This window comes from Erythrolamprus reginae, chromosome 2 (genome assembly GCF_031021105.1).
Source record: "Erythrolamprus reginae isolate rEryReg1 chromosome 2, rEryReg1.hap1, whole genome shotgun sequence".
In the NCBI taxonomy this organism is placed as follows: Eukaryota; Metazoa; Chordata; class Lepidosauria; order Squamata; family Dipsadidae; genus Erythrolamprus; species Erythrolamprus reginae.
The window spans coordinates 58,369,648-58,394,999 of NC_091951.1; the positions used below are offsets into that span (position 1 = coordinate 58,369,648).

Consider the following 25,352-nt stretch of genomic DNA (forward strand, 5'->3'; position numbering starts at 1 on the left):
TGTTGAACTTATAAAAAGGCTTTGTGAAGTAAATATTCACACAACAATACCACAGACTCTTAGTAAGACTTTTTTTAAATTGTTGGTATTGTTTTCTCCTATACAAATAATAAAACTATTTAATGGTCTATAAAGTAACTCCAACAGTAATTTAAATCCTTCTCTAATGTGAACTTCTGCCCAAAGGTTAAGTGGACCATATCATTAACCAAATAACCTGTATAATTCACAGGTTCAATCCTTAAATTGATATAGTCAGTCCTCCCAGGCAAACCAGACGGGAAACAGGATTGGATGAACTAATTCTACTTTATTGTAAGGCTGCATTAACAGAATTTTGTATGTCTATAACAGGGGCAGATTCCTCTTACCTGCCTACCGGTGCACTGCATGGGCATCATGATTCAGTGCTCACGCATGCGCCTCCTCATGCGACTTTGCTTCCGCGCATGTGCAAGAAGCAAAAATAGCACCAAAATCTCACAAGGGGACACTCATGCACAATTTCAGCAATATTTTACTTCCATGCATGCAGGGAAGCAAACAAATAGCTGAAATCACATGTGCGTGAGAGTTCCCTCGTATTATTTTGCTTTCATGCATGCACAGGAAGCAAAATAAAGCTTAAAATTCTAAAAAAGGAGATGATGTCGCATGATGGACCAGCAAAGACAGCATCGGAGCCATCGCACGCAAATTGCATAATCAGCAGTGCGCTACTGGAGCGGAGCTCCGGGGTGTACTGATAGGAACCCACCACTGGTCTATAAATACAAACTTCCACCACTATCAATTTTAATTGTTTGATCCGTTAGTCTGGGTCCTTTCTAAGTTTCTTCTTCTGAGTGCTAAGACACTTGTTAAGATTCTGCCTCTCTTCTCTTAGTTTGGTTTCCTAGGCAGTATCTCTTCCCCTCCAACTTTTCCACTTTTCATTTACAAATATTTAAAAATGTAGTGATTCCTTCTGAAGAACTATTTACTGATTGATGGGTAAAAATTACTTGTTGCCCATCTCGTATCCAACGACATTGGGCAGCATAATATAAAAGCATTAAAAACATTGAAATCATCAATCCTAAATCACAATTGTTAAAATCATGAACAAATGAAAGCATTTAAGATTACATGACAAAGAAGAGAGCCAGACACAAGGGGGAAGGAATTAAGTTTAATTAGTTAAGATTAATTTAGATTTTATGGGTGCCTGTTCTCACAAAATTATTTTTCCACTCGACAAAGAATATAACATTGACTTGTTTGATCAAGAATTAAACAATAAGTACTTTTATTGGAAAACCTTTATGGACATTTTGCTGAAAATGGACAGGAACGAGTTCATTATTTCTGGATCAGATGACTGAAAGAGGTTGAAGAAGCAACTATGTAATATAATTTTAAGTGGGATGGAATGATATTAAGTTTGTACCTGTAAAGAAGATCAGAAGTCACAAAAAATGTCTTTTTATTTTTCTGCATTTTACCTCCATTTTTTCTTTCTTAATCTCATTTTCTGTACTTTTTAAATGTTTATCTTTTTTATGTATACAAATCTCTAAAAATATATATTTAAAAGAATTCTAGAAAATTGAAATTTAAAGTGTTATCAAGGGGAAATTGTTTATCCATAACTTGTAATGTCTGCAGATACCTCCCCTTGAAACTGTCAGACTGCATGTCCAATCTGATCAAATCAAAGCATATTCATCCATCCATCCATCCATCCATCCATCCATCCATCCATCCATCCATCCATTGAAAGCTAGTAGAGTGAAAAGGCCATCCACAGTACCCCAGTTCCATCTTTATTTCCAAACATGCCCTGTTAGTTCCCACAAGCATTCCAAACAAATAATTAAAAAAAAGATATGCTGTTGCATCTTCATTCTTTATTAGGAACACACTCATCTATCCAGAGGAAAGATAAAGATTAATCTGATACTATAGACGGCCTAAAGGATGAACACATAAAAGGTACGGCAACCTCAATCTGCTGGTAAGGCTTTGCTCACTATTTTACAGTAAGCAGAGTATCTCTCCCGCTACATGGCCGTTATTATTAAGTCCCAATACATTAAGTGGCTAAATAATGGGAAAAACAGTTTTTGATCATCCATTATTTGTCTACAAGGATAGCATCAAGTAATTTTCCAAATATTTTGTGTGGAGGGGAATAGTTGCCCCATTAACTAACCCTAACCATTTATTAAAATTAAAACTCTGAAGCAAAAATGGAGAACTGTTATTCCGATTTTAAAAATGGAGTTCTGTGAAGATTTTGGAATAATGTAGGAGTCTCTCAAAGTGCTCCTCACAAAATAAAAGACAAACAATGCTTATTATTCTAAACAACTTTGCACTGTTACAAGAAAATTCCCACGCCCGAGTGAATACGTTAGTGCAACATCGACTTTACGTTTTTGGCATTTCTGAATCTATAAAAATTAGTTGTATGTCAATGCAGGAAAAAAATACAGAAAATACAGCAATTACAGTAAATCACTAATGGTAAATTTGTAGGGAAAGATACAGGGATGGTTGCATTTAAACATATTTTAATGTATTTCAAAGTAAAGTTTATACATTCAGGACAAGACTAAATGTGAACTTCCTTTTGTATAAGCCAGGGGTCAGCAACCCATGGCTCTGGAGCCGCATGTGGCTCTTCCATCAATCCTCCGGTTCCATCGTTGGTCAGTGTCACAATTTTGAGAGGAATTCCAGTTGGGGTGGGGGGAGAAGCAAGACTCTATGGCAAGGGGTGGGTTTTCCAGTAGCCTCCACAATTGATAGGGCTTTTGGTAGGACAGGTAGAGGAAAAAGGACACCACAATAGGAGGAGACCCGGTGGGGGAACTGGATGTTTGGTTGACTTCAGAATTGAACAAGGGGCTTCCGGTTAGGACCTTTGTGGCTCTTTGGGGGTTTAAGGTTGCCAACCCCTGGCATAAGCTGAAACAAAACAAACGCAAACCTTGGGGAAAGATGAGACCCGGAATGAAATACAATTAAAGTAATAAGAAAGAGTTACATGTTAGAAATCATACTAACTAGAAAATGTAGCCTCCTAAAGAACTGCACATTTAAATAGTATAAAAGACAACTAACTGAAAGAGGAGGTATTTTTTTCTACCTAGAACATTGTTTATAGGACATAAGTATACTTCTAAATAAGTGGTATACAGCAAGCAAAAAGCAAGCAAAAGAGATTCTTCTCACCTACTGTATAATTCTAGGTAAAATATTGGCAGTTTAACCCAAAGTCCCCAGATGCTCTATGTCTTACAATTAATGTTTTCCAGTTTGTTTCATTGGCACCGTGAAGGACATTACCCTGACTCAGCTCACAAGATCAGAAATCATATTCAATTTAGTTAAGCACCAATACAGGCAACTAAAACATACATGGGCAGTCCCCATTCCAAAGATTTTCCTGTACCTTACGGTGCATTGATATGGTCATCCAATTATTTATTTTATTTATTTATTATTTAGATTTGTATGCCGCCCCTCTCCGCGGACTCGGGGCGGCTCACAGCAAAATATAACAATCGTAAATGGTCATAATATTATATATGAAACACAGAGGGCTAGGTGTGTTGCTATACAGTACACTGCTACTCTATGTGCGTTTATAGATGTTCTCATGAGTAAAGTTTTTAATTTTGAATGTGGAATATACAGGACGGATGGACAAATCTATCAAGTTCAGTTTGTTGAACTTGATTTTTTCTCCAGATTTTTATCACCAGATATAACGTTTGGTGCACTTCTTCATATGTATAGTGTTCCCTCGATTTTAGCGGGTCTGAACTTTGCGAATAGCACACACCACGGTTTTTCAAAAAATATAAATTAAAAAATACTTTGCGGGTTTTTTTCTATACCAGTTTTTCCCGCCTGATGACATCATACGTCATCACCAAACTAATAATTTTTGCAAATAAATAACAAAAAAAAATTATTGTTAATAAATAATTATGTTTATAAATATCAGGATCACTAAGTGTCTTACTCAACATGTAATAATGGTGAGTAAATGGTTGTTAAGGGAATGGGAAATGGTAATTTAGGGGTTTAAAGTGTTAAAGGAAGGCTTGTGATACTGTTCATAGCCAAAAATGGTGTATTTACTTCCACTCTCTACTTCACGGAAATTCGACTTTCGCGGGCGGTCTCGGAACGCATCCCCGTGAAAATCAAGGGAACACTGTATATACTTTGGTTTGCAATGTTGATTAATGCAGAGCTTTTGCAAAACAAATATTTGATGGATTGAATTTTTGCATGTTGTATAGTGTACAATATACAACTCCCCTGTTTTGGTGAAGTGGGAGGTTGGATAAGAAAATGTGATCTTCATCTCCAGTAAGTACAGTTCACTCACTTTCAAATGTGAACAAAATACCAGTAGTCCCCTTTTCCTTTTGTTTGATTTCAGAAGTTGATTTCCAGAAGTCCATGGTGCATCTGTCCATGACAATCATCAATTGAAAATGCCAGCAATGTATATATTTTATTTATTAACTTTAAAATGTATTGACTGCCTGTGGACTTTAAATAAGTGGTTTAGCTTATTAATTTTCACATGTATATGGAACTAGCAAAGTGAGAACTGAGACATCAATATTCCTTGAGTTGGGTGAAATTTCTAATCAAAGTTTGCATTTTCTTTCTGTTGCAGGCTGCAGTGAAACAGACCAGTACTTATAATTCTACTTTATAAATGGCTGGACATGTCTGATGCTGTAAACGCTATCTACTTGTAGAACAAGTATTCTCTCTAATCTCTTTAACACTGTACAAATGGAAAGAAATGAAGTTGTACAGACTGTTAACAGAATATAAAGATTGGCATAAGCTACAATTTACTGTTTTACTTCATGGGCTCATTTAATTCTTATTAAATCCTACATAAAAATATATTGATGTGAATATTTAAACATTAATTCAATTGTCTTTCCTATCATATTCATCTAAATTATTTCTGCTTCTTCAACTAATTATTCCCACAAGGTATGCGAACCCAGTTTGAGTATTTAAATATCATAAATCATATCCTAGATGATACACTCCACTAGATGTTTTGGCTTCCCTTTTTACAATTGTTCATCTTGAACATGAAAGGGTTGGACTTGCAGTTCCTGTTTTACAACACTTTGTAAGAAATGTGTGTTTTGAAGAGCGCTGTCATCATTAAAAAGAAGGCAGTTCTTAGTTCTTTGCCAGCTAACTTGAAAAGTTGACAGTACAAACTTGACACTTTCCTTGCCAAGTAAATGTCTCTGTGCAGCAGTCGGGAAATTTGATTGTAAATCCCATTATTCCAACATTGACACATGTTTACTTTGTGCTACCGCGTCACCTGCAAGCAAAAGAAAAGAGAAATGAGAGAATCATACGTATAAATATTGTTGCTGGTAATTGGTTTCTAAAACCCCTTCAGAAAGTTTAAATATGCAGAATGAAGATAAAACATATACAAAGATAAAACCAGGTGACACACAGAGCTATATCTGCTGGCATGTGAGCCATTGCCCAGCTTAGGTACAACGTGCAAATGTGTGCCCGCCAACTGGTTTTCAGCTCATGCGGAAGCTCTGGGAGGGCATTTTCGGCTTCCGGAGGGCCTCCAAGGGGGGACAATTTCACTCTTCCCAGGCTCTAAGGAAGCCCCTGGAGCCTGGGGAGGGCAAAAAATGGGCCTACTGGGCCTACCGAAAGTCAGGAAATGGGCAATTTCCGGCCTCCAGAGGGCTTTGCAGGTGGGGGAGGCAGGAGAAGCCATTTTCTTCCTCCCCCGACATTGAATTATGGATGTGGGCACTTGAGGAAAAAAAGGTTCCCCATCACTGATATATAATATTGAACCTGGTCTTTGAACATTTCATGACAGCAGGAGTGTACATGAAGGAAATGGTCCCAATAAAGGGAAGAAGGATAACAGCAGAGTTAAAGGATGGGTAGGGCTCTCTGAAATCAGAGAGAAAAAGAACTTTATTCAGATTCTTAGGTTAAATGCTGACAAAAGATAAGGAATATCCAAAAGCTTTTAGTTTGTTTCTGATAACTACCTTCACCTTTAAGCTTTCACAATACATTTATGTACATTTTGAAACAGCTCAGTTAGTTATCTTCATTGCATGTAAACAATAAATTACGTTCCATTGATTTGTATTTAGTTTTGTAATCCTTTCAAAACTGGCTTATCTGGGTACTAGAATTCATCTTGTTCAAACAGTTATTGTAGCTATTAGCAACATGCAAAAGCATCATTAGCTTTGGTTATGGAGATGCTTCTCTTTTTCTTTTTTCTCATCAAACGACTTTCTCAGGTCTAGCACTGCTCCACAGTGCAGCTGAGAGGAATACTGTACGTTCCTTTTAAAGGAGCTGAAGCCTTCCTTGTTAAAAGCTTTGAGTGACTTTTCAAATACCTAATCATTTGTAAGGAGGTGGGGTTTTTTCATGCATTATCCTGAGAACAATGTTCTCATTTCCCTCCCATCTCTGTAATACCAACGCCTTCACTGTTGATGACACAATCTGTATAATATAAATATAAAAAGTGGATCTTCACTCTGTCTGGCTTTCACATTCAGGTTAACCCTTTTCAAAGTAGTTTTAAAATTAATACTCATAAAGTATATCAACATTTGCTTTTCTATCATGATTGAAGTTTGAAAACTTTCATAAAACTGGTTACAGTGGTGCCTCTACTTACAAACTTAATTAATTCTGTGACCAGGTTCTTAAGTAGAAAAGTTTGTAAGAAGAAGCAATTTTTCCCATAGGAATCAATGTTAAAGCAAATAATGTGTGCGATTGGGGAAACCACAGGGAGGATGGAGGGTCTGTTTCCCAGGAGATTCCTAGAGAGGCCCCACAGATGCTTCTCCCCGCCTTTTCTGGCCCAATTTCCTCCCAGGAGATTCCTAGAGAGGCCCCACGAAGGCTTCTCCCTGCCTTTTCCGGTTACAATTTCAGAGGCTGAGTTTGTATGTGGGAAAAGGTTTTTGAGAAGAGGCAAAATTATCTTGAACATCCAGTTCTTATCTAGAAAAGTTCGTAAGTAGAGGCGTTTGTAGGTAGAAGTACCACTGTACTTGCATTAATTGGCTGCCATGGATTGTGATTAATTTTTTTTTCTGAGCAAATGTATTATTAAATGGACTCTATTTTAACCAGGTTTCAGAAATCCTATGTGGTGTTACAATCTGGCTTGCGGGCTTTCCCTGGAAACAACGAAGGACTGGCTTGCGGTACCTCTACCATAAAAAGTGGAGCTTGCATGTGGTCCTCTTGAGCTGTTTTCACTGACAGAGGGTTGCAGGAGGTCCGCGCAGCTGAAAAAGGAGCTCGGGAACCTAGTTTTGCTCGGGCCACCACTGGCGTTGACACATTGACATTGAGCTATCCATGCCCACCCTGGCCATGCCCGTTTCAGCCCCTCAAAGTCAAATATAATCCTGATGCGGCCCTCAATGAAATAGAGTTTGACACCCCTGCCGTACACCATGAGGATTTATTTATTTTATTTATTTGTTATTAGAGTTCGAAGGGACCTTGTAGGTCATCTAGTCCAATCCCCTGCTTGTGCAGGAAAGCCTTCATCACGCTAGGCCAATAGCAGTCCAGTCTTTTATTGAATATGTGTATATTATCCACAATCTAAATAGTTATTCAGTCACAGTCGCTCATGCACTTATCACCTTGAGGTTCGACTACTGCAATGCTCTCTACATGGGGCTACCTTTGAAGAGTGTTTGGAAACTTCAAATCATGCAAAATGCAGCCACACGAGCGGTCATGGGCCTCCCCTGCCAACCCATGTCTCTCCAACACACTGTGGCCTGCATTGGGTGCCGATTGGTTTCCGGATGCAATTCAAAGTGTTGGTAATGATCTATAAAGCCCTATAAGGCATCGGGCCAGATTACATGTGGGACCACCTTCTGCCATATGAATCCCAACGACTAGTTAGGTCCCACAGAGTTGGCCTTCTCCAGGTCCTGTCAATCAGACAATGGCATTTGGCAGGGCCAAGGGAAAGAGCCTACTCTGTGGGGGGGCCGGCCCTCTGGAATCAGCTCCCCTCAGAGATTTGCACTGCCCCCATCCTCCTCGCCTTTCGCAAGAGTCTCAAGACTCACTTATGTCGCCAGGCTTGGGGCAATTAGATCTAGACCTCCTGGCCAATAAATGTGATGTATAGCTGTGATTGAATTTGTTTGATTTAATATATTGGGGGCTTTAGCTTATGTAGTTTTTTAATTAATTAGATTTGGTTTTGTATTCACTGTTTAATATTGTATCCTGTGAGCTGCCCCGAGTCTTTGGAGAGGGGCGGCATACAAATCTAATAAATGATGATGATGATGATGATGGTGATGATGATGATGATAATAATAATAATAATAATAATAATAATAATAATAATAATAATATTTCAATCTGCTGACAAGAGTACTTGCTTTCTAGACTATGATTCATAGTCAATGGGGATTGACCAAGGGATACTATATTATAATTTGTTTAAGTGTTCAGCAACCCTTAGAAACATCCAAGTTGTACTAACGCCTTCACTCATTCTGGGTGGGCAGAAACAATTGGAGCCGTTCAGATATTCAGCCCCTACTGTATTTATTTATTATTAATCAGATTTGTATGCCACCCCTCTCCGCAGACTCGGGGCGGCTCACAGCAATCGCCATACAATGTAAACAAATCCAATATTTAAATTAATTTTAAAACACCACAAGTTAAAACCAATCATACACACTAGCATACCATACAAAATTTTATAAGCCTAGGGGGGAAGGAACATGTCAATTCCCCCATGCCTGACGACAGAGGTGGGTTTTAAGGAGCTTACGAAAGGCTAGGAGGGTGGGGGCAACTCTGATATCTGGGGGGAGTTGATTCCAAAGGGTCGGGGCCGCCACAGAGAAGGCTCTTCCCCTGGGTCCCGCCAAACGACATTGTTTAGTTGACGGGACCCGGAGAAGGCCAACTCTGTGGGACCTAACTGGTCGCTGGGATTCGTGCGGCAGAAGGCGGTCCCAGAGATATTCTGGTCCGGTGCCATGAAGGGCTTTATAGGTCATAACCAACACTTTGAATTGTGACCGGAAACAGGGCTTTATAACCATCAATTTATATGCCATACAGGGCTTTATAACCAGCAATTTGGAAGCCAACTGGAAGTAAATGCAGCTTGCGTAGCAATGAGGAGACATGTGTAACTTCAAACAGTCACTAAACAAATTGTTGCAAGTCAGGGACTATCTGTAAATCATGCTTTACTATGGTTGTGTTCACACGACCTACTAAGCTGAAACTAAATAATTTTGTGGCTTAGCATAAAGACTGATTGATTGATTGATTGCCAAAGAGGTAGAGAGTAGCTAGGAATGGATCAGAATGTCATGCATGAATCTATTCATCTATTTTCCTTCTAAACTACCTTTAAAAATAGATAGAAATGTACATTCAACTGCATTTTTATGCATTATGAATATCTGGATGTTGTATACATACTGATAAGGAGATGAGGCCTGTTCTCCCTTGCCTGTTCTTTTGTATAATCCAGTTGGAAGACCCACTTAGGACCCATGGAGTCCTACTCTATGCAAGATTTCAGATCAAAATGCCCAAGAGAGAGGCTTCCTTCTTTAAAAATTTAAAACACTGCACCTGCCGTCCAAGATAAAAAATATTTCTTACAATGTGCAAGTATATTATGCTGCGGTCTTCTATTCTGGTTGGTAAGATATGGCTGTCCTGCTGGAGCTTGGAGGTCAGCCAACTTACAAAATATTGACCAGGGAAGTAGTAATCTTTCCGAGTACTTTCACTTAAGAATGAATTTTTGAGCTACCGAAACTCACCTTACATTGTAAGTTCAAAAGAGGAGATGGGGAGCAGAATACTAGTTATCCTTACGAGTTTTACCTCCTGTATTATCTATCTGTCTTCCATCTATAAAGAGCTGTTTTTGTTTCTGTATGGATCTGTGTGCACAGGTGTGTGCAGGTGTGTGTGGGGGTTTCTGAATGAAGAGGTGCCTTCTGCTAATGAGCTGCTTCCGTTCTCTTAGTTAGCACAGAAGGGATCTGAACCAGTTCATTCATCGTTATACCTACACGAATTCACAGTGTGAAAGGAAGCTTAATGTCTTATCTGAATATCTCTGCCCCTTGTTTTTCCCCCTCCCAGCGAAAAGCATACTGAGATACCAAGAAGAATGGGGGGGGGATGGAAAAAGCCTCATCACAGGCAAATTAGCAAATTAAAGATACTTGCAGCACCTTTGGGTGCAATGCCAACCCATTAAGATCAAAGTGAGCTTTGCCATTGACTTCACTGGGAGGCAGATTGCACACTCGGGGCTCTCGTCTTTGAAGAGGGGAGTTAATAGCTTGTTACTTTAATGAAGCAAAGCCAGTTTTAAGGGCACTCCTGGGTGCTAACTCAGCACAGTAGTTCATCTCAAATTGTAGATGTGCACAAAAGGCCAAATCAGGCTTGGAATCTAGATTCACCCTTGGTGGAGGAGGAGAAACTCTTTATGCTCATTTGCATTCTATGTTGGTTCTGCCAGGTCTTTGGCCCCCTGAATGGGAGTTTTTTTCCTTTAGATTGTAGTGGTTTCTGGTGACTTTCCCAGGTGTTTTTAATCACATGTCCAAATGCACAAGATGCTACTAGTGATGGATCGTTGCTCCACTCTGAATAATAAGTGGGCTTGAAACCATTATTATTTTCATTGTCGTCTTACCTTACATGTACAAACAACTCATATGCTTACGCTTCCCCGTTATACTTTGAGTCTCTTGAACTGCAGAACTGCAGAAAAAACAATTGCTGCCAACCTGAGGACCAGTATACTGCACGAGTCAAAAAGAGGGCGGTGAAAATATTTACTGACCCTTCGCATCCTGGACACAAATTATTTCAACTCCTACCCTAAAAATGTCGCTACAGAGCACTGCGCACCAAGACAACTAGACACAAGAACATTTTTTTCCCAAACACCATCACTCTACTAAACAATTAATTCCCTCAACACTATCAAAGTTTTTACTAAGTCTGCACTTCTATTTCTACTAGTTTTTTTCTCATCATTCCTATCACCCTTTTCCTCCCACTTAGGACTGATTGTTTCTTCATTGCTTATTTGACCCCTATGACAATCATTAAGTGTTGTACCACATGATTTTTGACAAATATATATATTTTCTTTTATGTACACTGAGAGCATATGCACCAAGACAAATTCCTTGTGTGTCAAATCACACTTGGCCAATAAAGAATTCTATTCATTCTATTCTATTCTTGATCTTCTATTGTTCTTTCTGATGGCTTATGTTAGATAAGGAGTAAGCAGTGCTACTCTTAAGTTTTTATTTATTGTATTGTATTTATTGTATTTATATGCCACTCATTCCAAAATTGACTCCAAGGATATACAGAGGAAGACGTGGAAGCAGCAGATATCCAGCTAATAACCCAGAGATATGAGTAATACTACATATAACAAGACCAGATAGTTTGTGTATGTAAATATTATTTACATTTTATCAAATATTGTAGTCAGTAACAATCCTAGTCCTTCACAAATACATCAATCAATCTTTTTGATACATATACAAACCAACATGTAGTTCTTACTACACACAGTAATTCTTACAACAGCAGTAGTTCTTACAACAATTCTGCTGGCTCCCTCTTATGGCTTACTGCATCATCAGCTCTTAAAGCAACAATGTACTAAATCCTGTAAATATACATTGCTGGTTTGCTTTACATTTGTAACACCCAACTGGTTATGCACATAGAATTAACAGCTTACACCTCAAATCAGCTTAGAAAGACTTAAATGAATAGCCCAGGATGGCATATACAGCAGGCTCTGGTAATAGTGACTCATGTTCTTATCACCATGGATTTGAACATGACCTTATTATCTCACTCTACATGGAGCTGCCCTTGAAGACAACCTAAAAGCCGCCCCAGATGGAAAAAGCACTGCTATCCTGCAGAGAGATGAGAGGTCTTATTGTAAAATGACACCAATGCTGCAAGAATGCCGGTGATCTGATCCACATAGATTCTGCTTATTTGCTACATATGGGTGAAGAAGACATGTTGCAAAACCTAACTTCCTGGGATAAGATTAGACTATCCCCTGTTGACCTCACCCGATTCCTAAGAGGTCAGTAAGGGGTGTACAGCGTGCCTACCGTCCCCTGTCCTAATGTTTCTCTCTTGCTAGTATCATGTATATAAACATTGTTATATCTTTGTATACTACTAATATATCCTTGACAAATAAACACACACACACACACACAATCTCTGAAGGTCAGATAGCTCTCTCCCTGTTGTTATTTATTTTAAGTCTATAAAGAGGGTCCTTTTTATACAGCATTCAGGGTATAAGGCACCAAAACAGATGGCAGATGCCTAACACATGGTTTTAAGACTGGTTACTTCTGAGGAATAACGGAGGTATTTTTATTATGAACTTTAAGAGGACCAAATGATGTGCATGTCAGTGCTCGTGGTTTTACGATTTGTGTTATTTTTATTAGATTCTGAACTATCTTCAATGGAGCCAGAATAAATTGATGGAAGTAAGCTAACAGGGGTACCCATGTGAAATTAATAGCACTTGTATAAAATATTTATTTTCTTTCTCCTTCTTTTCCCCCAGTTTTCCAGAATGGATTTAGTCCATTTCATTTTATATCATACATTCCAGAAAAAAATAATTTTCATCTTAGTAATCTCCGATCTTCTGGCACTGGTACAACAGGGGACACAACTCTCATTTGGTAGCAGAATATACTGCATCTGCGCCTTTTTTTGTAAGGTAGCAGAGTTTTCAGCTTGTGACTGGTGACAGTAATGTCTGCATCAAAGCAAACTTCAACCAACACAAACAAGTTTCTGAAAACTGAAGTTTAAATCAGTGTCAGCTGCAGAGAGATGAGAGGTCTTTAATAAAGGCCTGTGGCAGAGTTATGCCATGCGCGTGTCTTAGAAATAAGTCATACTATATCCAAAAGAATTTATCTTCAGGTCAGTGTACCTAGGACCAGCATCTTATCTTTAAGCAAGCCAGATCAGTGAAGTTTAAATAATTATAATCAAATATAATCAAATCAATTATAAACAAAACATATTTCACCAGAAGAGCCCTTCACTCCTCCACTTGAAACAGAATATCCTACAAAAATAGACTAACAATCCTGGGCCTAGAAAGCCTAGAACTACGGCGTCTAAAACCCTATTTGAGTATTGCCCACAAGATCATATGCTGCAACGTCCTACCGGTAAATGACTACTTCAGCTTAAACTGCAACAACACAAGAGCATGCAACAGATTCAAACTTAATACGAACCGCTCCAAACTTGACTGTAAAAAATATGATTTCAACAATCGAGTTATCGAAGCATGGAACTCATTACCGGACTCAATTGTGTCAACCCCTAACCCCCAACATTTCTCCCTTAGACTCTCCACGATTGACCTCTCCAGGTTCCTAAGAGGCCAGTAAGGGGCGTACATAAGTGCACTGGTGTGCCTTTCGTCCCCTGCCAATTGTCTTTCCTTTCTCTCACTTATCATATATATTTTCTTTCTTTCATATATCCTCTCCTCTAAGTTCACTTTACCCTTATATATATATTACTACATGTCTATTTTTCTTCCTATATATTTGTGTATTGGACAAATGAATAAATAAATAAATTAAATAAAATATTGCAGGTTAGACCATTCCTCCACTGAATCCTTTAGCTTCTCACAGATGTTAGCAGAGTCTTCCTCCCCATCCCCTCTTTTGAAATATGAGCTAGTCAAAAGTGAATTCACAACGTTCTGAATGCACAGAGTTTTATTTACAGGGTGTCCAGGGGGAAAGCATTTTGAAATTTCCTGATATTTCCCTGACATTTTTCTGTAACGTGCAATCTAGTTAAGGCGCACTCGTAGATGACGTCATACCAAATGGTTAAACCATGGAGAAATATCGGTAGCTGAGGAAGCAAGTTGTTGCCACAGTTATGCTCATTTTTGCTTGATTCTGTCAGGCAATGCGATCAATTTTTTTTAAACATGATTTTTCCCTGACTTTTAAACATTTTAATACAGTTTGGTTTTTCCCCCTGATTTATTCCATTTTTTCACAAATTCCCTGATAATTCCCTGATATTTTCCAAACTGCCAATTTCCCTGATTTCCAGGTTTGCTGGACACCCTGATTTACCCTATTCTTGGACTATAAGAAGTACCGGTGTATAAACCACAACAAGATTTCAAATAGGTTCAAGGATTAGATTGAAAATGCTATAAAATGCAAGAATAAGACACAGCTTTGGTTCCCCTAATTGGGAGTTGTATTACCAAGCAACAGAAATGACATGGTGTAAGGAATGAATTTTGTTTAGAAACAAGACTCTTAATACTAGAAGGGCATGATTTACAAATTGGATGGCATGCAATTATTTGGTATAGAGGATATAAAATACTGAAAATTAAACTAGAATAGATTGGAAATAGAAATTAAGATTTAAGAACATGACTATTAGAATTGAAAAGTGAGAAAAAATTGCTTAGTCTGTCATTTATTAAATTAAAATTAGTTATTAAAGTTATATCTTTGTTCCTTTTTACATAGACTGAATAATTTGAAATTTGAAATGTGATTTAGGATATTTTGTTATTTCTATGTAAGAGACTCTACAAACATATGGTTGCTCGTCGAAGGTATACAGTGATACCTTGTCTTACAAACTTAATTGGTTCTGGGACGAGGTTCTTAAGGTGAAAAGTTTGTAAGACGAAACAATGTTTCCCATAGGAATCAATGGAAAAGCGATTAATGCGTGCAAGCCCAAAATTCACCCCTTTTGCCAGCGGAATAGCCCGTTTTTGTGCTGCTGGGATTTCCCTGAGGCTCCCCTCCATGGGAAACCCCACCTCCGGACTTCTGTGTTTTTGCGATGCTGCAGGGGAATCCCAGCATTGCAAAAACAAGCGCTTCACTGGCAATGGAAATCCGGTGGTGGTGTTTCCCAGCGAAGGGAGCATCAGTGAAATTGCAGCATCGCAGAAACACCGAAGTCCTCAAAACCCCACCTTCAGACCTCTGTGTTTTTGCGATGCTGCGATTTTACTGAGGCTCCCCTCGCTGGGAAACCCCACCTCTGGACTTCCATTGCCAGCGAAGCACCCGCTGGCAACGGAAGTCCAGAGGCGGGGCATCCCAGTGGCGTCGGTGGGTTTGTAAGATGGAAATAGTTTGTAAGAAGAGGCAAACAAATCTTAAATCCCGGGTTTGTATGTTGAAAAGTTTGTATGATGAGGCGTTTGTAAGATGAGGTATCACTGTATGTGTTATTACATATGTATGTGTTTTTTAGGTGAAGAAAAATAACAAAACTTTAAAAAATAGTTTGAACAGGTAAGTAAGAAAAATAAGTTTTTGCCTTCTCCTAGCCCGTAGAAGCATTCTGCAGGCCTCCCAAAGCCTCTGCATGCCCTGTTTTTTTGCAAAAAACAGGACATGCAGAGGATTTGGGAGGCCTGCAGAGTTGCTTATGGGGGCTGAAGGAAGGCAAAAATGCCCCCATTTTTTTAAAAAATGGGGGCATTTTTGCCTTTTCCCAGCCTTCAGAAGAACACTACAGGCCTCCCAAACCCTCTGCGTGACCCATTTTTGCAAAAATGGTACATAGGGAGGGCTTCAGGGGGCCAAAAATGGCTATATTCAGTTTATAAGTTGCACCAACATTTCCACCCTCTTTTAGGTTAACCTTAACCTAAACTTAACCATTTAGTCCAACATAGTGAGTTAGTGTCTCCAGTCACATGCTCTCTAATACACATGCAATGCTTGTAAATGGACTGCCCCATTTACAGTATTTTAAAGTAGAAAATTCATGCTTACATGTGAATGCATGCACCATCTCTTTTTTTTCTAACCTGAAGTGACTTGTGGACTATGAGCACTTTGAAGCTTTTTCTTCAGCAAATCAGTACACTGATTTGCTGAAGAAGTTCATCTCCCCCACTCCCACATTTCCATGGTTAAAAATAGTAACCTGTCCCTATTGCCCATATCTGAAGAGTAAAGTCATCATCAGTGTTCCCTCTAATTTTTTTTCGGGGTGGGCGGAAAAATATAGTGTCTGAGCCTTTGGGACTGGGCGGCATAAAAGTATGTATGTATGTATGTATGTATGTATGTATGTATGTATGTATGAATAAATAAACAAACAAACAAACAAACAAATTGTGGGCGTGCGCTATCACACATGAGCGAGTTCTTGCAGCCATAATTCTATATTTTTAATAGTTTATTTTCAAATACACAGTAATCATTCAACACTCCAAACTAACTAAGATTAGCCTCTCACAACAGCCATTGCAAATTATAAATCTTTCCCTCTAGAAATACCAAGATGTATTTGAGAACTTTAGGTTTAGTCTGCCAGTCTGAGATTAAAAACATTATCAATATCCAATATATTCATAAATGTATTTAATAAGTCAAAAAAGTCTGGCTCGCATTACAGTTTCTCACATCCGTCTCTCACATTGATGATGACCATTCCATCTTTGTCTTTGTCCATTCTCAGATACATCTTGGTATTTCTAGAGGGACAGATTTATAATTTGCAATAGCTGTTGTAAGAGGCTAATCTTAGGTAGTTTGCAGTGTTTAAGTGGGTGCTAGAACAAATCAAATATAATAAATTAACCATACCTATTGGTACATCCAGACATTCTATCTTTCTCTCCCCGCCTTTCTCCCTCTTTCTCCCCCTTCCTTTTCCCTCTCTCTATCCTATTTCCCCCCTCTCCCTCCTGTCTATCTCATCCTCCCTCTTTCCTTCCTCCCTTTCTCTCCCTCTTTCCTTTCTCCCTCTTTCCTTTCTATCTTTCTGTCCCTTCCTTTCTCCCTCTTTCCCTTCATCTCTCCCTCTCTCTTTATCTCAATTCCCTTTTTCTCCCTGTGCTGCTGTGCCTGCCCTGCAGCCCCACCACGAACGGATTGCCTTAGCATCGGCACCCCCCCCCATACACACACACACACACGCTGCAGCTCCCGGAGCATCGGCGGCACACACACACGCGCACCCCCCCACACACACACGCTGCGTTTCTCCCTGCCTTTCTCCCTTTCCCTTCATCTCTCCACGCACACGCTGCAGCTCCCGGACCATCGGCGGCACACACACACGCGCACACACCCCCCCACACGCTGCGTTTCTCCCCGCTTTTCTCCCTCTTTCTCTTCATCTCTCCACGCACACGCTGCAGCTCCTGGACCATCGGCGGCACACACACATACGCACACACCCCACACACGCTGCGTTTCTCCCTCTTTCCCTCTTTCTTTCTTGCTCTCTCACTCTCTCTTCCTTCCTATCTTCTCTCTCTCCCTTCCTTTCTTTCCTTCTCTCTTCCTTCCACTTCTTTCTCTTTGTCTCTCTCTTTTCCTTCCTTCCCCTCTTCCCCTCCCTCTCCCTCTCTTTCTCCCTTTATATTTATCTCCCCCTAACTTCCTCTCTTCCTCCCTTTCTCTCTCCCTCTCGTTCACTTTTCTCTCCCTTCCTTCCCTCCCTCCCTCCTTCTGTCCTCTCCTCTTTCCCTCCCTCTCTTTCCCTTCTTTCTCTCCACGTCTCCGGCGTGCAGCTGTCTTTGCTGACCGGCACAAGGCTCAAGCCAGCTGCCCTGGAAAGCCAGGAAGGTCCTCCTGCCCCCCCCCCCAGCCGAAAACACAACGGAGGTCTGCTGCCACCAGATTGAGCCTCCTGTTGCTCCACTCGGTTTCGCCTGTCATCCTGGACCTCCGTTGTGTTTTCGGGGGGGGAGGAAAGCTGGCTTTCTTGCAACTCTTTCCTGGGCAGGGGGGAGTAAAGCAGCGTGTTTAAAAGGTGCACTGCTTTCTCAGAAAGCCGGCTTTCCTGGCCGGCACAGGGCTTTCCCGCCACTCCCCCCCCAAAACACAACGGAGGATGACAGGCAGGGCAAAGCGGGGTGGAGCTACGGGAGGCTCAAGCAGGCAGTTCGGCGGAAGAGGAGGAGAGGGGGTGGATTGGGCGGGCGGAGGGCAGCGCCTTCTACTGCCGGCGCCTCCCCACCCCCGCCCCCCCTGAGGGCTGGCAGGGGGACGGGATTGCATGCCCATGGAAAAGGGCGTGTGTGGGGGTATTTTGGGGTGCGCGCGTGCTCACGAGCGCAGCTTACGGGGAATGGTGGTCATCATGCTTTTCAAAGTATTTTGGTATCACGATCAAAGCTTCCATTTTGTAGAAAATAGCACCGGCAGACTTACCAGCCGGTGCCTTTTGCAGGAGGGTCGGGACGACACGGACACATGGCCGCCGCCATCTTGGATCTCGGCTGAAGTCTCGCGAGATTGCGAGACTTCGGCCGAGAGTCAGGCCAGGGTGGCCTGATTGCTGACGTGGCCGGGCGGGGCTTGCCAGCCCTATAAAAGGGCGTGCAGGCCCAGGTTCGGCCTGTTCGCCCGGGCCACGTCAGGAGAGCAGACACCCGCCCGCCCTCCCTATTTTTGCAGTGTGCTATTATGGGTCGCCCTAGGGGGCCAAATGGGAATTTTTTGCGGTTTGGCCTTTTAGCTGGGCCGTTTTTTCGCCCATTCCACACTGGGGAAAGGGATAAGCGGTTAGGGGGTGCTTGCACCTTTTTAGGCTAATTGGCTTACCTTTGGTCATTTGGGTAGGCAGGTTAGGGGCGGAAAACTGGGTGGTGGTTTAGCAACTGCGCGTTCTCCCTTGGGCATCTTTGGGGATGATTGACAGGTTCTCTCCAAGCTCATGGTGGGGTGCTACCTGAGCAGTTGTGGGGAACCTGTCTTTGGGTCCCGCACCTTGAAGCCCCTGGGTAGGGGTTAGCCGGCGGGACCCCCCTCATGCAAGTGCATGGCAGGGTCTCAGGTGAGGGAGTGGTCCCTCACCTGGACTAGCATCGAGCTACGCCCATAGTTGCCCAGGAATGTTAATTGCTACGTTATTTCCGCCCCGGAAGCAATTGTTTGACCCTGCAGGTCCATTGTTTGGGTCATAGTTAAATATGTTAATTTATGCTAATTTAGTTGAATAAATTATGCTAATTTATTTTAATAAAATGACCCAGTTTTAAATCCAGCTCTTTTGTCCGTGTCATTACTCCGTCTCTTCTGCAATAAAGTTTGTTGCACTAAAAGGAAAAAAAAGACTTTTCAGAGTTCATGCATATTCCTCAACTTGCCACGTTTTATGTGCCTTATGCTTTAAATTTAATGCAGGCTTAAGCTGTTGGGAAGATTTGAAAGCCCATCCTTTACATTCATCTCTGTATAAGAATGAAAAATATCAATATCAAAAGCAAAGCGTGATTCTAAGTACTGCGAGGCAAAATCAGCCAGGTGTTTTAGGAGAGGACCATTTTTTCTCAATTGACAAGCTAGTCTTGGTTTTATCTATATATTTAGCAAGTTGGCAAACAAATCAGAGTGCCGTCAGCCTGCTTAGTTGTCAATCCTTCTTCTTTATAGCCTAGGTTTACACATCTCCAGTTTTCAGAGAGGGCTTACATCAGGTTTTCAAATTTGGAATGAAAAAAATTCCAAAACAAGAACATTGAAAACTGTGGTTTGCACCTTGCCAGAAGGTCTGAGACTAGTTGCAAAATTCAGATGACCAACAAGTGGCACCAAAGATATAACCCCCCCAAAAAGGATTCTGGTTTCAGTCTACAGTGATACCTTGTATTACGAACTTAATTGGTTCCAGGACGAGGTTCGTAAGGTGAAAAGTTTGTAAGACGAAATAATGTTTCCCATAGGAATCAATGGAAAAGCAATTAATGCGTGCAAGCCCAAAATTCACCCCTTTTGCCAGCCGAAGATCCCATTTTTGTGCTGCTGGGATTTCCCTGAGGCTCCCCTCTATGGGAAACCCCACCTCCGGACTTCCCAGCAGGGGAATCCCAGCATCACAAAAATGGGCGCTTCACTGACAATGGAAGTCTGGAGGTGGGATTTCCCAGCAAGGGAAGCCTCAGCGAAATCACAGCATCACAGAAACACCAAAGTCCTTGAAACCCCACCTCCGGACTTCAGTGTTTCTGCACAAATCAATATCTTCTTTATTATCTTCTTCTTCAGGAAGAATCGCTTTGCTTTTCCAATTTTGCACAAAGACCAATCTTGCTGCTGTTAGTATGTATGTATGTATGTATGTATGTATGTATGTATGTATGTATGTATGCATTTATTTATTTATTTATTTATTTATTAGATTTGTATGCCGCCCCTCTCCGCAGACTCGCATGCAACATTAAAAGTTATTATTAGTATTGTTGTTGTTGTTGTTATTATTATTATTATTATTATTATTATTATTATTATTATTAATAATTAGATTTGTATGCTGTCCATCTCCGGAGATTTGGGGCAGCTGACAAGAATATATTGTTCCTTTGCTATATTTATCTTTTGTAATCTCTAACAGGAATAGTTCTGGCTTTAAATCTACACTTTGGTTTAGCATCTATTCCAGCCACTTTATCTGATGTAAGAAATCTCTAGTTTTCGGACATGCCCACCACATGTGGTGCAAAACCTATTGAAGACATCAAATTGCCTATCCTACCCTGGACTGTATCCGTCTTTATAGATAGTTCTGTAGGTCCCTATGTTCTTGAAAATAACTAGGAATGGCTATTTAAAATAATCCCTATACTTTTGGTTTTAAAATAAATCAGGTGTAGAGCAGACTTGATGAGGGTCACAGAAAATATTCCACCTTTAATCATAGGACATCAAGATGGGATACTCATTATGCATGTGTAGAGTTCTCCATCCCTTCCATATCAGTGATCCTGGCTGAATTGAAATATCACACAATGATGTTGCGTGCATTTGTGAAAAATCATGCTCTAGCATGACCCAAAAATCAAAGTCAATGCATGGACACAGGGAGAAAGGCAGCATTAATGATTTGTGATGGGTGTCACTTTCAAAACAAGAAAGAAGCTGCAACCTCAGCTCAACCTTGACTCAAGTATCAGCCTTTTACTTCTTTCCCGTAAAAGACTGTCATTCATTTCTTATTACAGGAGGAACAAGCCACTGACTTTGAGGACATTATGGTAATTAATATAGCCTGACCGTACACTGCATGGCTTTATCTTCAGTAACTAAACTACTACAGGAGATGAATTACAGTCCCAAAAGGCTGGTGCAATATGCATATCCCCTTCCCACAGAAGTGGCACCAGGGCCTGAATCAGTGATGGGCTGCGAGTCGCCGGAGTTCATGGTGCGCTCCATGGGCATGTGCAGATTTGGCTGCTGTGCATGCGAAACAATTGAAATATTGCATGAGTGAGATTTCAGTTAAAAAAAAACACAGGGATTTCCCCCCACATCCCATTTGTGTGGCAACGCTTGCATGAGATTTTGGTAATTTCTGCTGCTTTTTTGCTTCCGGGCATGCGCAGAACCAAAAAGGCAGCAATTTTCGCCCAAAGCTTGCTCAAGGACACTCATGCATGTGAGATTTGCGTGATTTTCTGGTATTTCTTTGCTTCTGCGCATGCGCAGAAGCAAAAAAATAGTGGAAAATTGCTGGTATTTTGTTGGTTGCGCGCATGCATGGCTCCAGACCTACCAGAGCTGCTTACCTGGGTGCACGAGACCTACCAGAGTTGCATACCTGGGCAAAATGGCTACGGCCCACTACTGGCCTGAATGATGGTGTGCATCTGTATATACGCATGGGCGTATATACAGATGCATATGCTTCAAGAGGTCTTTGTTGTAACAATGTCCATGCTTAGTGCAGAAAATTATAAAAACGGAGGGAGATGTGATTAGATGTCCTACCTCTGAACTAAAATTAGAAAAGATTGGATTGGGACACAGTTCAGCAGGGAGATGTTTTCTTAATACACAAAAAGCCTCTACCTCTGCTATTCGACCCATGGAGAAAAACATAGTTTCCATCTAATAACATACACGATTTCCATCCTGGAAAGGGGTGGTGGAGGGAGTAAACTCTATTTCAAGAGGAAATTTAGTTCTCAAGAAAATAGAGTAAGTTAAATGCTCCTTTCCCACCCATTATGATAACCTGGTTTCTCTTGAACATCCTTTTTTTCCATTTTAAAGGTCAACATAGCCCCTGATAGTGGTCAGCTTGAGAGCAGGGAGTGAGACCATCCATCCAACCACTTACCTTGGTTGTTTTAATTTTGTTTCCAGTGCTGCATGACCAACCTGTGTAATCTGGAAGCACTTTACATTCCTCTCCTTCCAGACAAGGTTCCATATGACACCACCACTTCTGGATAACAATGGCAGCTGGAAAGCAAATATAAAGTCATTTCAGAACTATGTGCAACAAATGGGACCCAGAAAACGCTGCCTGGATGCAACTAATAAGCTAGTGGATCTTCCCACCCTTGCCATCTCCAAATGTGTTGAAGCTGCAGGCCAAAAGTCCATGCTAGATGGGAATTCTGGGAGTTTTATTGCCAACACAACTGAAAATCTGTGGAGGTTCTCAGTCATGCAAGTCATGATTGTCCTAAGTCTTTTTCCTCCACTCCCCAAATTGGACTTTCTTAATTTTGCTTGAAGACCTTTCGCTTCTCATCCAAGAAACTTCTTCAGTTAACACAAGAATAAGAAGAGCCATGCTGAATCACGCCAAAGCCCATTGAGTCCAGCATTCTGTGTCACACAGTGGCCCACCATTTGTCCATGGGGATCTTGAGCAGAAGGACAAGGCAAAACCCTCCCTTTCCCCTGACCCCCAGCAAATGGTACTCAAGGGAATCCTGCCTGCCTCAACTAACATAGAGGCGACACATGAACATCCGTTCCAATAACCACCGATACACTTGGTATCCATGAATCTGACTAATCCTACCTTGAAGCTATAAGGCTGACAGCTGTCCCGACCTCTTCTGGAAGTAAATTCCATAAACCAATGACCCCCTGGGTGAAGAAATATTTCTAATTAAATATTTCTAATAGTTCTAATTAATAAATAGTTCTAACTAACTTGTAGGAAAAGGAAAGATCCGTTGAAGAGAACAAGATTCACATTCTAAACAGAGAAGACCAGAAGCTTGAAAGAATAGTCCAAGAAGCCATGTTGAAATTGAACCGAAATTGATACCACCTATATCTCTTACAATGCAGTCCTTTCAACAGTCCCAAAGACACTTCTACTTTCTTTCTTTTTTGCACACTGATTCAGGTGATTCTGAGGACGCAAATTAATCCTCAGATGGTTTCAACTATTGGTGTTAGCTACTGGCTGACTGAGAAGAGTATAAATCATTTCATGGGGCCACCCTTGAAAAGCATTCAGAGACTACAACTAGTCCACAACGCAGCCGCACAAGCTGTTGTGGGTGCACCTAGGTACACCCACATCACATCAATTCCCCGTGAGCTGCACTGGCTTCCAATCAGTCTCCGGATGCAATTCAAGGTGTTGGTTATCACCTGTAAAGCCCTACATGGCTTAGGGCCAGACTATCTTCGGGACTGCTTCCTGCCACATAGCTCCCAATGACCGATAAGGGCCCACAGGGTTGGCCTTCTCCAGGTCCCATCGGCTAAGCAGTGCTGGTTAATGGGACCATGGGGAAGGGCCTTCTTTGTGGCAGCACCAGCTCTCTGGAACCAGCTACCTCCAGAGATCCGTACTACCCCCACCCTACTGGCCTTCCGGAAAGCCTTAAAGACCTGGCTTTGCCAGCAGGCTTGGACCCATTGTTCACATGAGACATCTTTTAGATCCAGCCACAAAAGGATATGAATGTTTTTATAAGGGGTTTAAAATTCTTCTTTGACATTGTTTTTTAGATGCTTTTTGCTGTAAGCTGCCCAGAGTCCTTCAGGAGTTTATTTATTTAATTTGACTTCTATGCTGCCCAATCCTGAAGGACTCGGTTGGGTGGCATATAAATTAAATTAATTAATTAATTAATTAATTAGATAGATAGATAGATAGATAGATAGATAGATAGATAGATAGATAGATAATATAGATAGATAGATAGATAGATAGATAGATAATATAGATAGATAGATAGATAGATAGATAGGTAGGTAGGTAGGTAGGTAGATAGGTAGATAAAATAAATGTCCATTCTCCACCAGTTAGTTAGAACTGAATAAGCTTCATGGATGAGAAGTGATTTTTTTTTTCAAGAAAAATCAAGAAATCAAGTCCAGTTGCTATTTGCAGAAAAGCACCTTTGAGACAACACATCTGGAAAAGGAAAGGGCCTTCTCCTATACCATGGAATCGGTGTAAGGAAGGATAATAAATGGCAGTTCATGCAACAGATTCCAATGAGAATATTCCCCCCTTCTGTCTAATCCACTTAATAACTAAGGTTCTCTTGACAGAAAGTTACCAAAAAGCCCCCCCACCATTAAATGCTAGGAAAAGAACACATTTTAAAACTACGTAAGGAAAAAAAATCAATGTCAGTTAAAAACAACAGAACAGAAACAATATCTCTATGCACACAGAGAAATTGGCATTTTTGTTTTATCTTCTTCTCCTGTTGAGTAGCCCCATCCTAGCTTTCACTATGCTGGAAATTGCTTCTGAAATGCTTCGTTTCCCCCCCTCCTTTCGGCAGTTTGTGAAACAACGGTCAAGAATAAGTGCCTTAGGGAAGGGCGTTGAGGAAGTGGTTTCAGTCATCCCAATTTCATGAATGAATTTTTAGGCCCAATTATTCTCGTATGCATATCCTTAAGGACTTCCTCTAGGAGGCATTCTGTAAACAGTAGCCTCTTTTTCACATCAAAAGGATCTTCAAAAAGAATTCACCGCATCTCATTTTTCCAATTCTCCAAGCTATGGTTTGAAAGGAACTGAAATGTATGCATTTAATTATTCACTGATATTTGTATTCTGCTCTGCTCTGAAGATTCTAAGCAGCCAAAATGCAGATAATCAGTAGGATTTAAAGCATTCGAGACATTGGGTTGGGTTTTGGGTTTTTTTAGACCTAGATCTTTGTTCTGTGATCATTGGAATGCTCTGGAATTTGGATGTGGATACATTCCATAGAGAATGGGATGGCTGTTGAAAAGGATTGATTCTTCTGCTCTTGATCCTACTGAGGTCGGATGCGTCAAATGTTAGAAATAAGTTCATTTCTGAAGGTAATATCACAATGCAAGTAAATGGTTTGTAACCATGGCAGAGGCTGATGTGGGCCATAATCAGCATAATTAGATTTGCTAATTGTGCTGCAAACTGATTGGCTGTAACTTATATAAGGAAGAACA

At 40.8% G+C, this 25,352-nt stretch overlaps 1 protein-coding gene across 2 annotated transcripts in view; it reads right to left on the bottom strand.

Annotated features, from left to right (window-relative positions):
- Positions 1-4,239: 4,239 nt before the first annotated feature.
- The window catches only part of TAFA4 (TAFA chemokine like family member 4), a 239,234-nt gene continuing 218,121 nt past the window's right edge, over positions 4,240-25,352 (bottom strand). Inside the window, exons 5-6 of one of the 2 annotated variants that reach the window (XM_070735734.1) lie at positions 22,305-22,388; positions 4,240-5,365 (exon numbers count right to left, since the gene is read on the bottom strand). In XM_070735734.1, the coding sequence (XP_070591835.1) occupies positions 5,322-5,365; positions 22,305-22,388 (128 nt within the window). In that variant the 3' untranslated portion in view covers positions 4,240-5,321. Of the gene's footprint in view, positions 5,366-22,263; positions 22,389-25,352 lie in introns of both variants that reach the window. The other variant, XM_070735733.1, reaches the window with a different exon arrangement.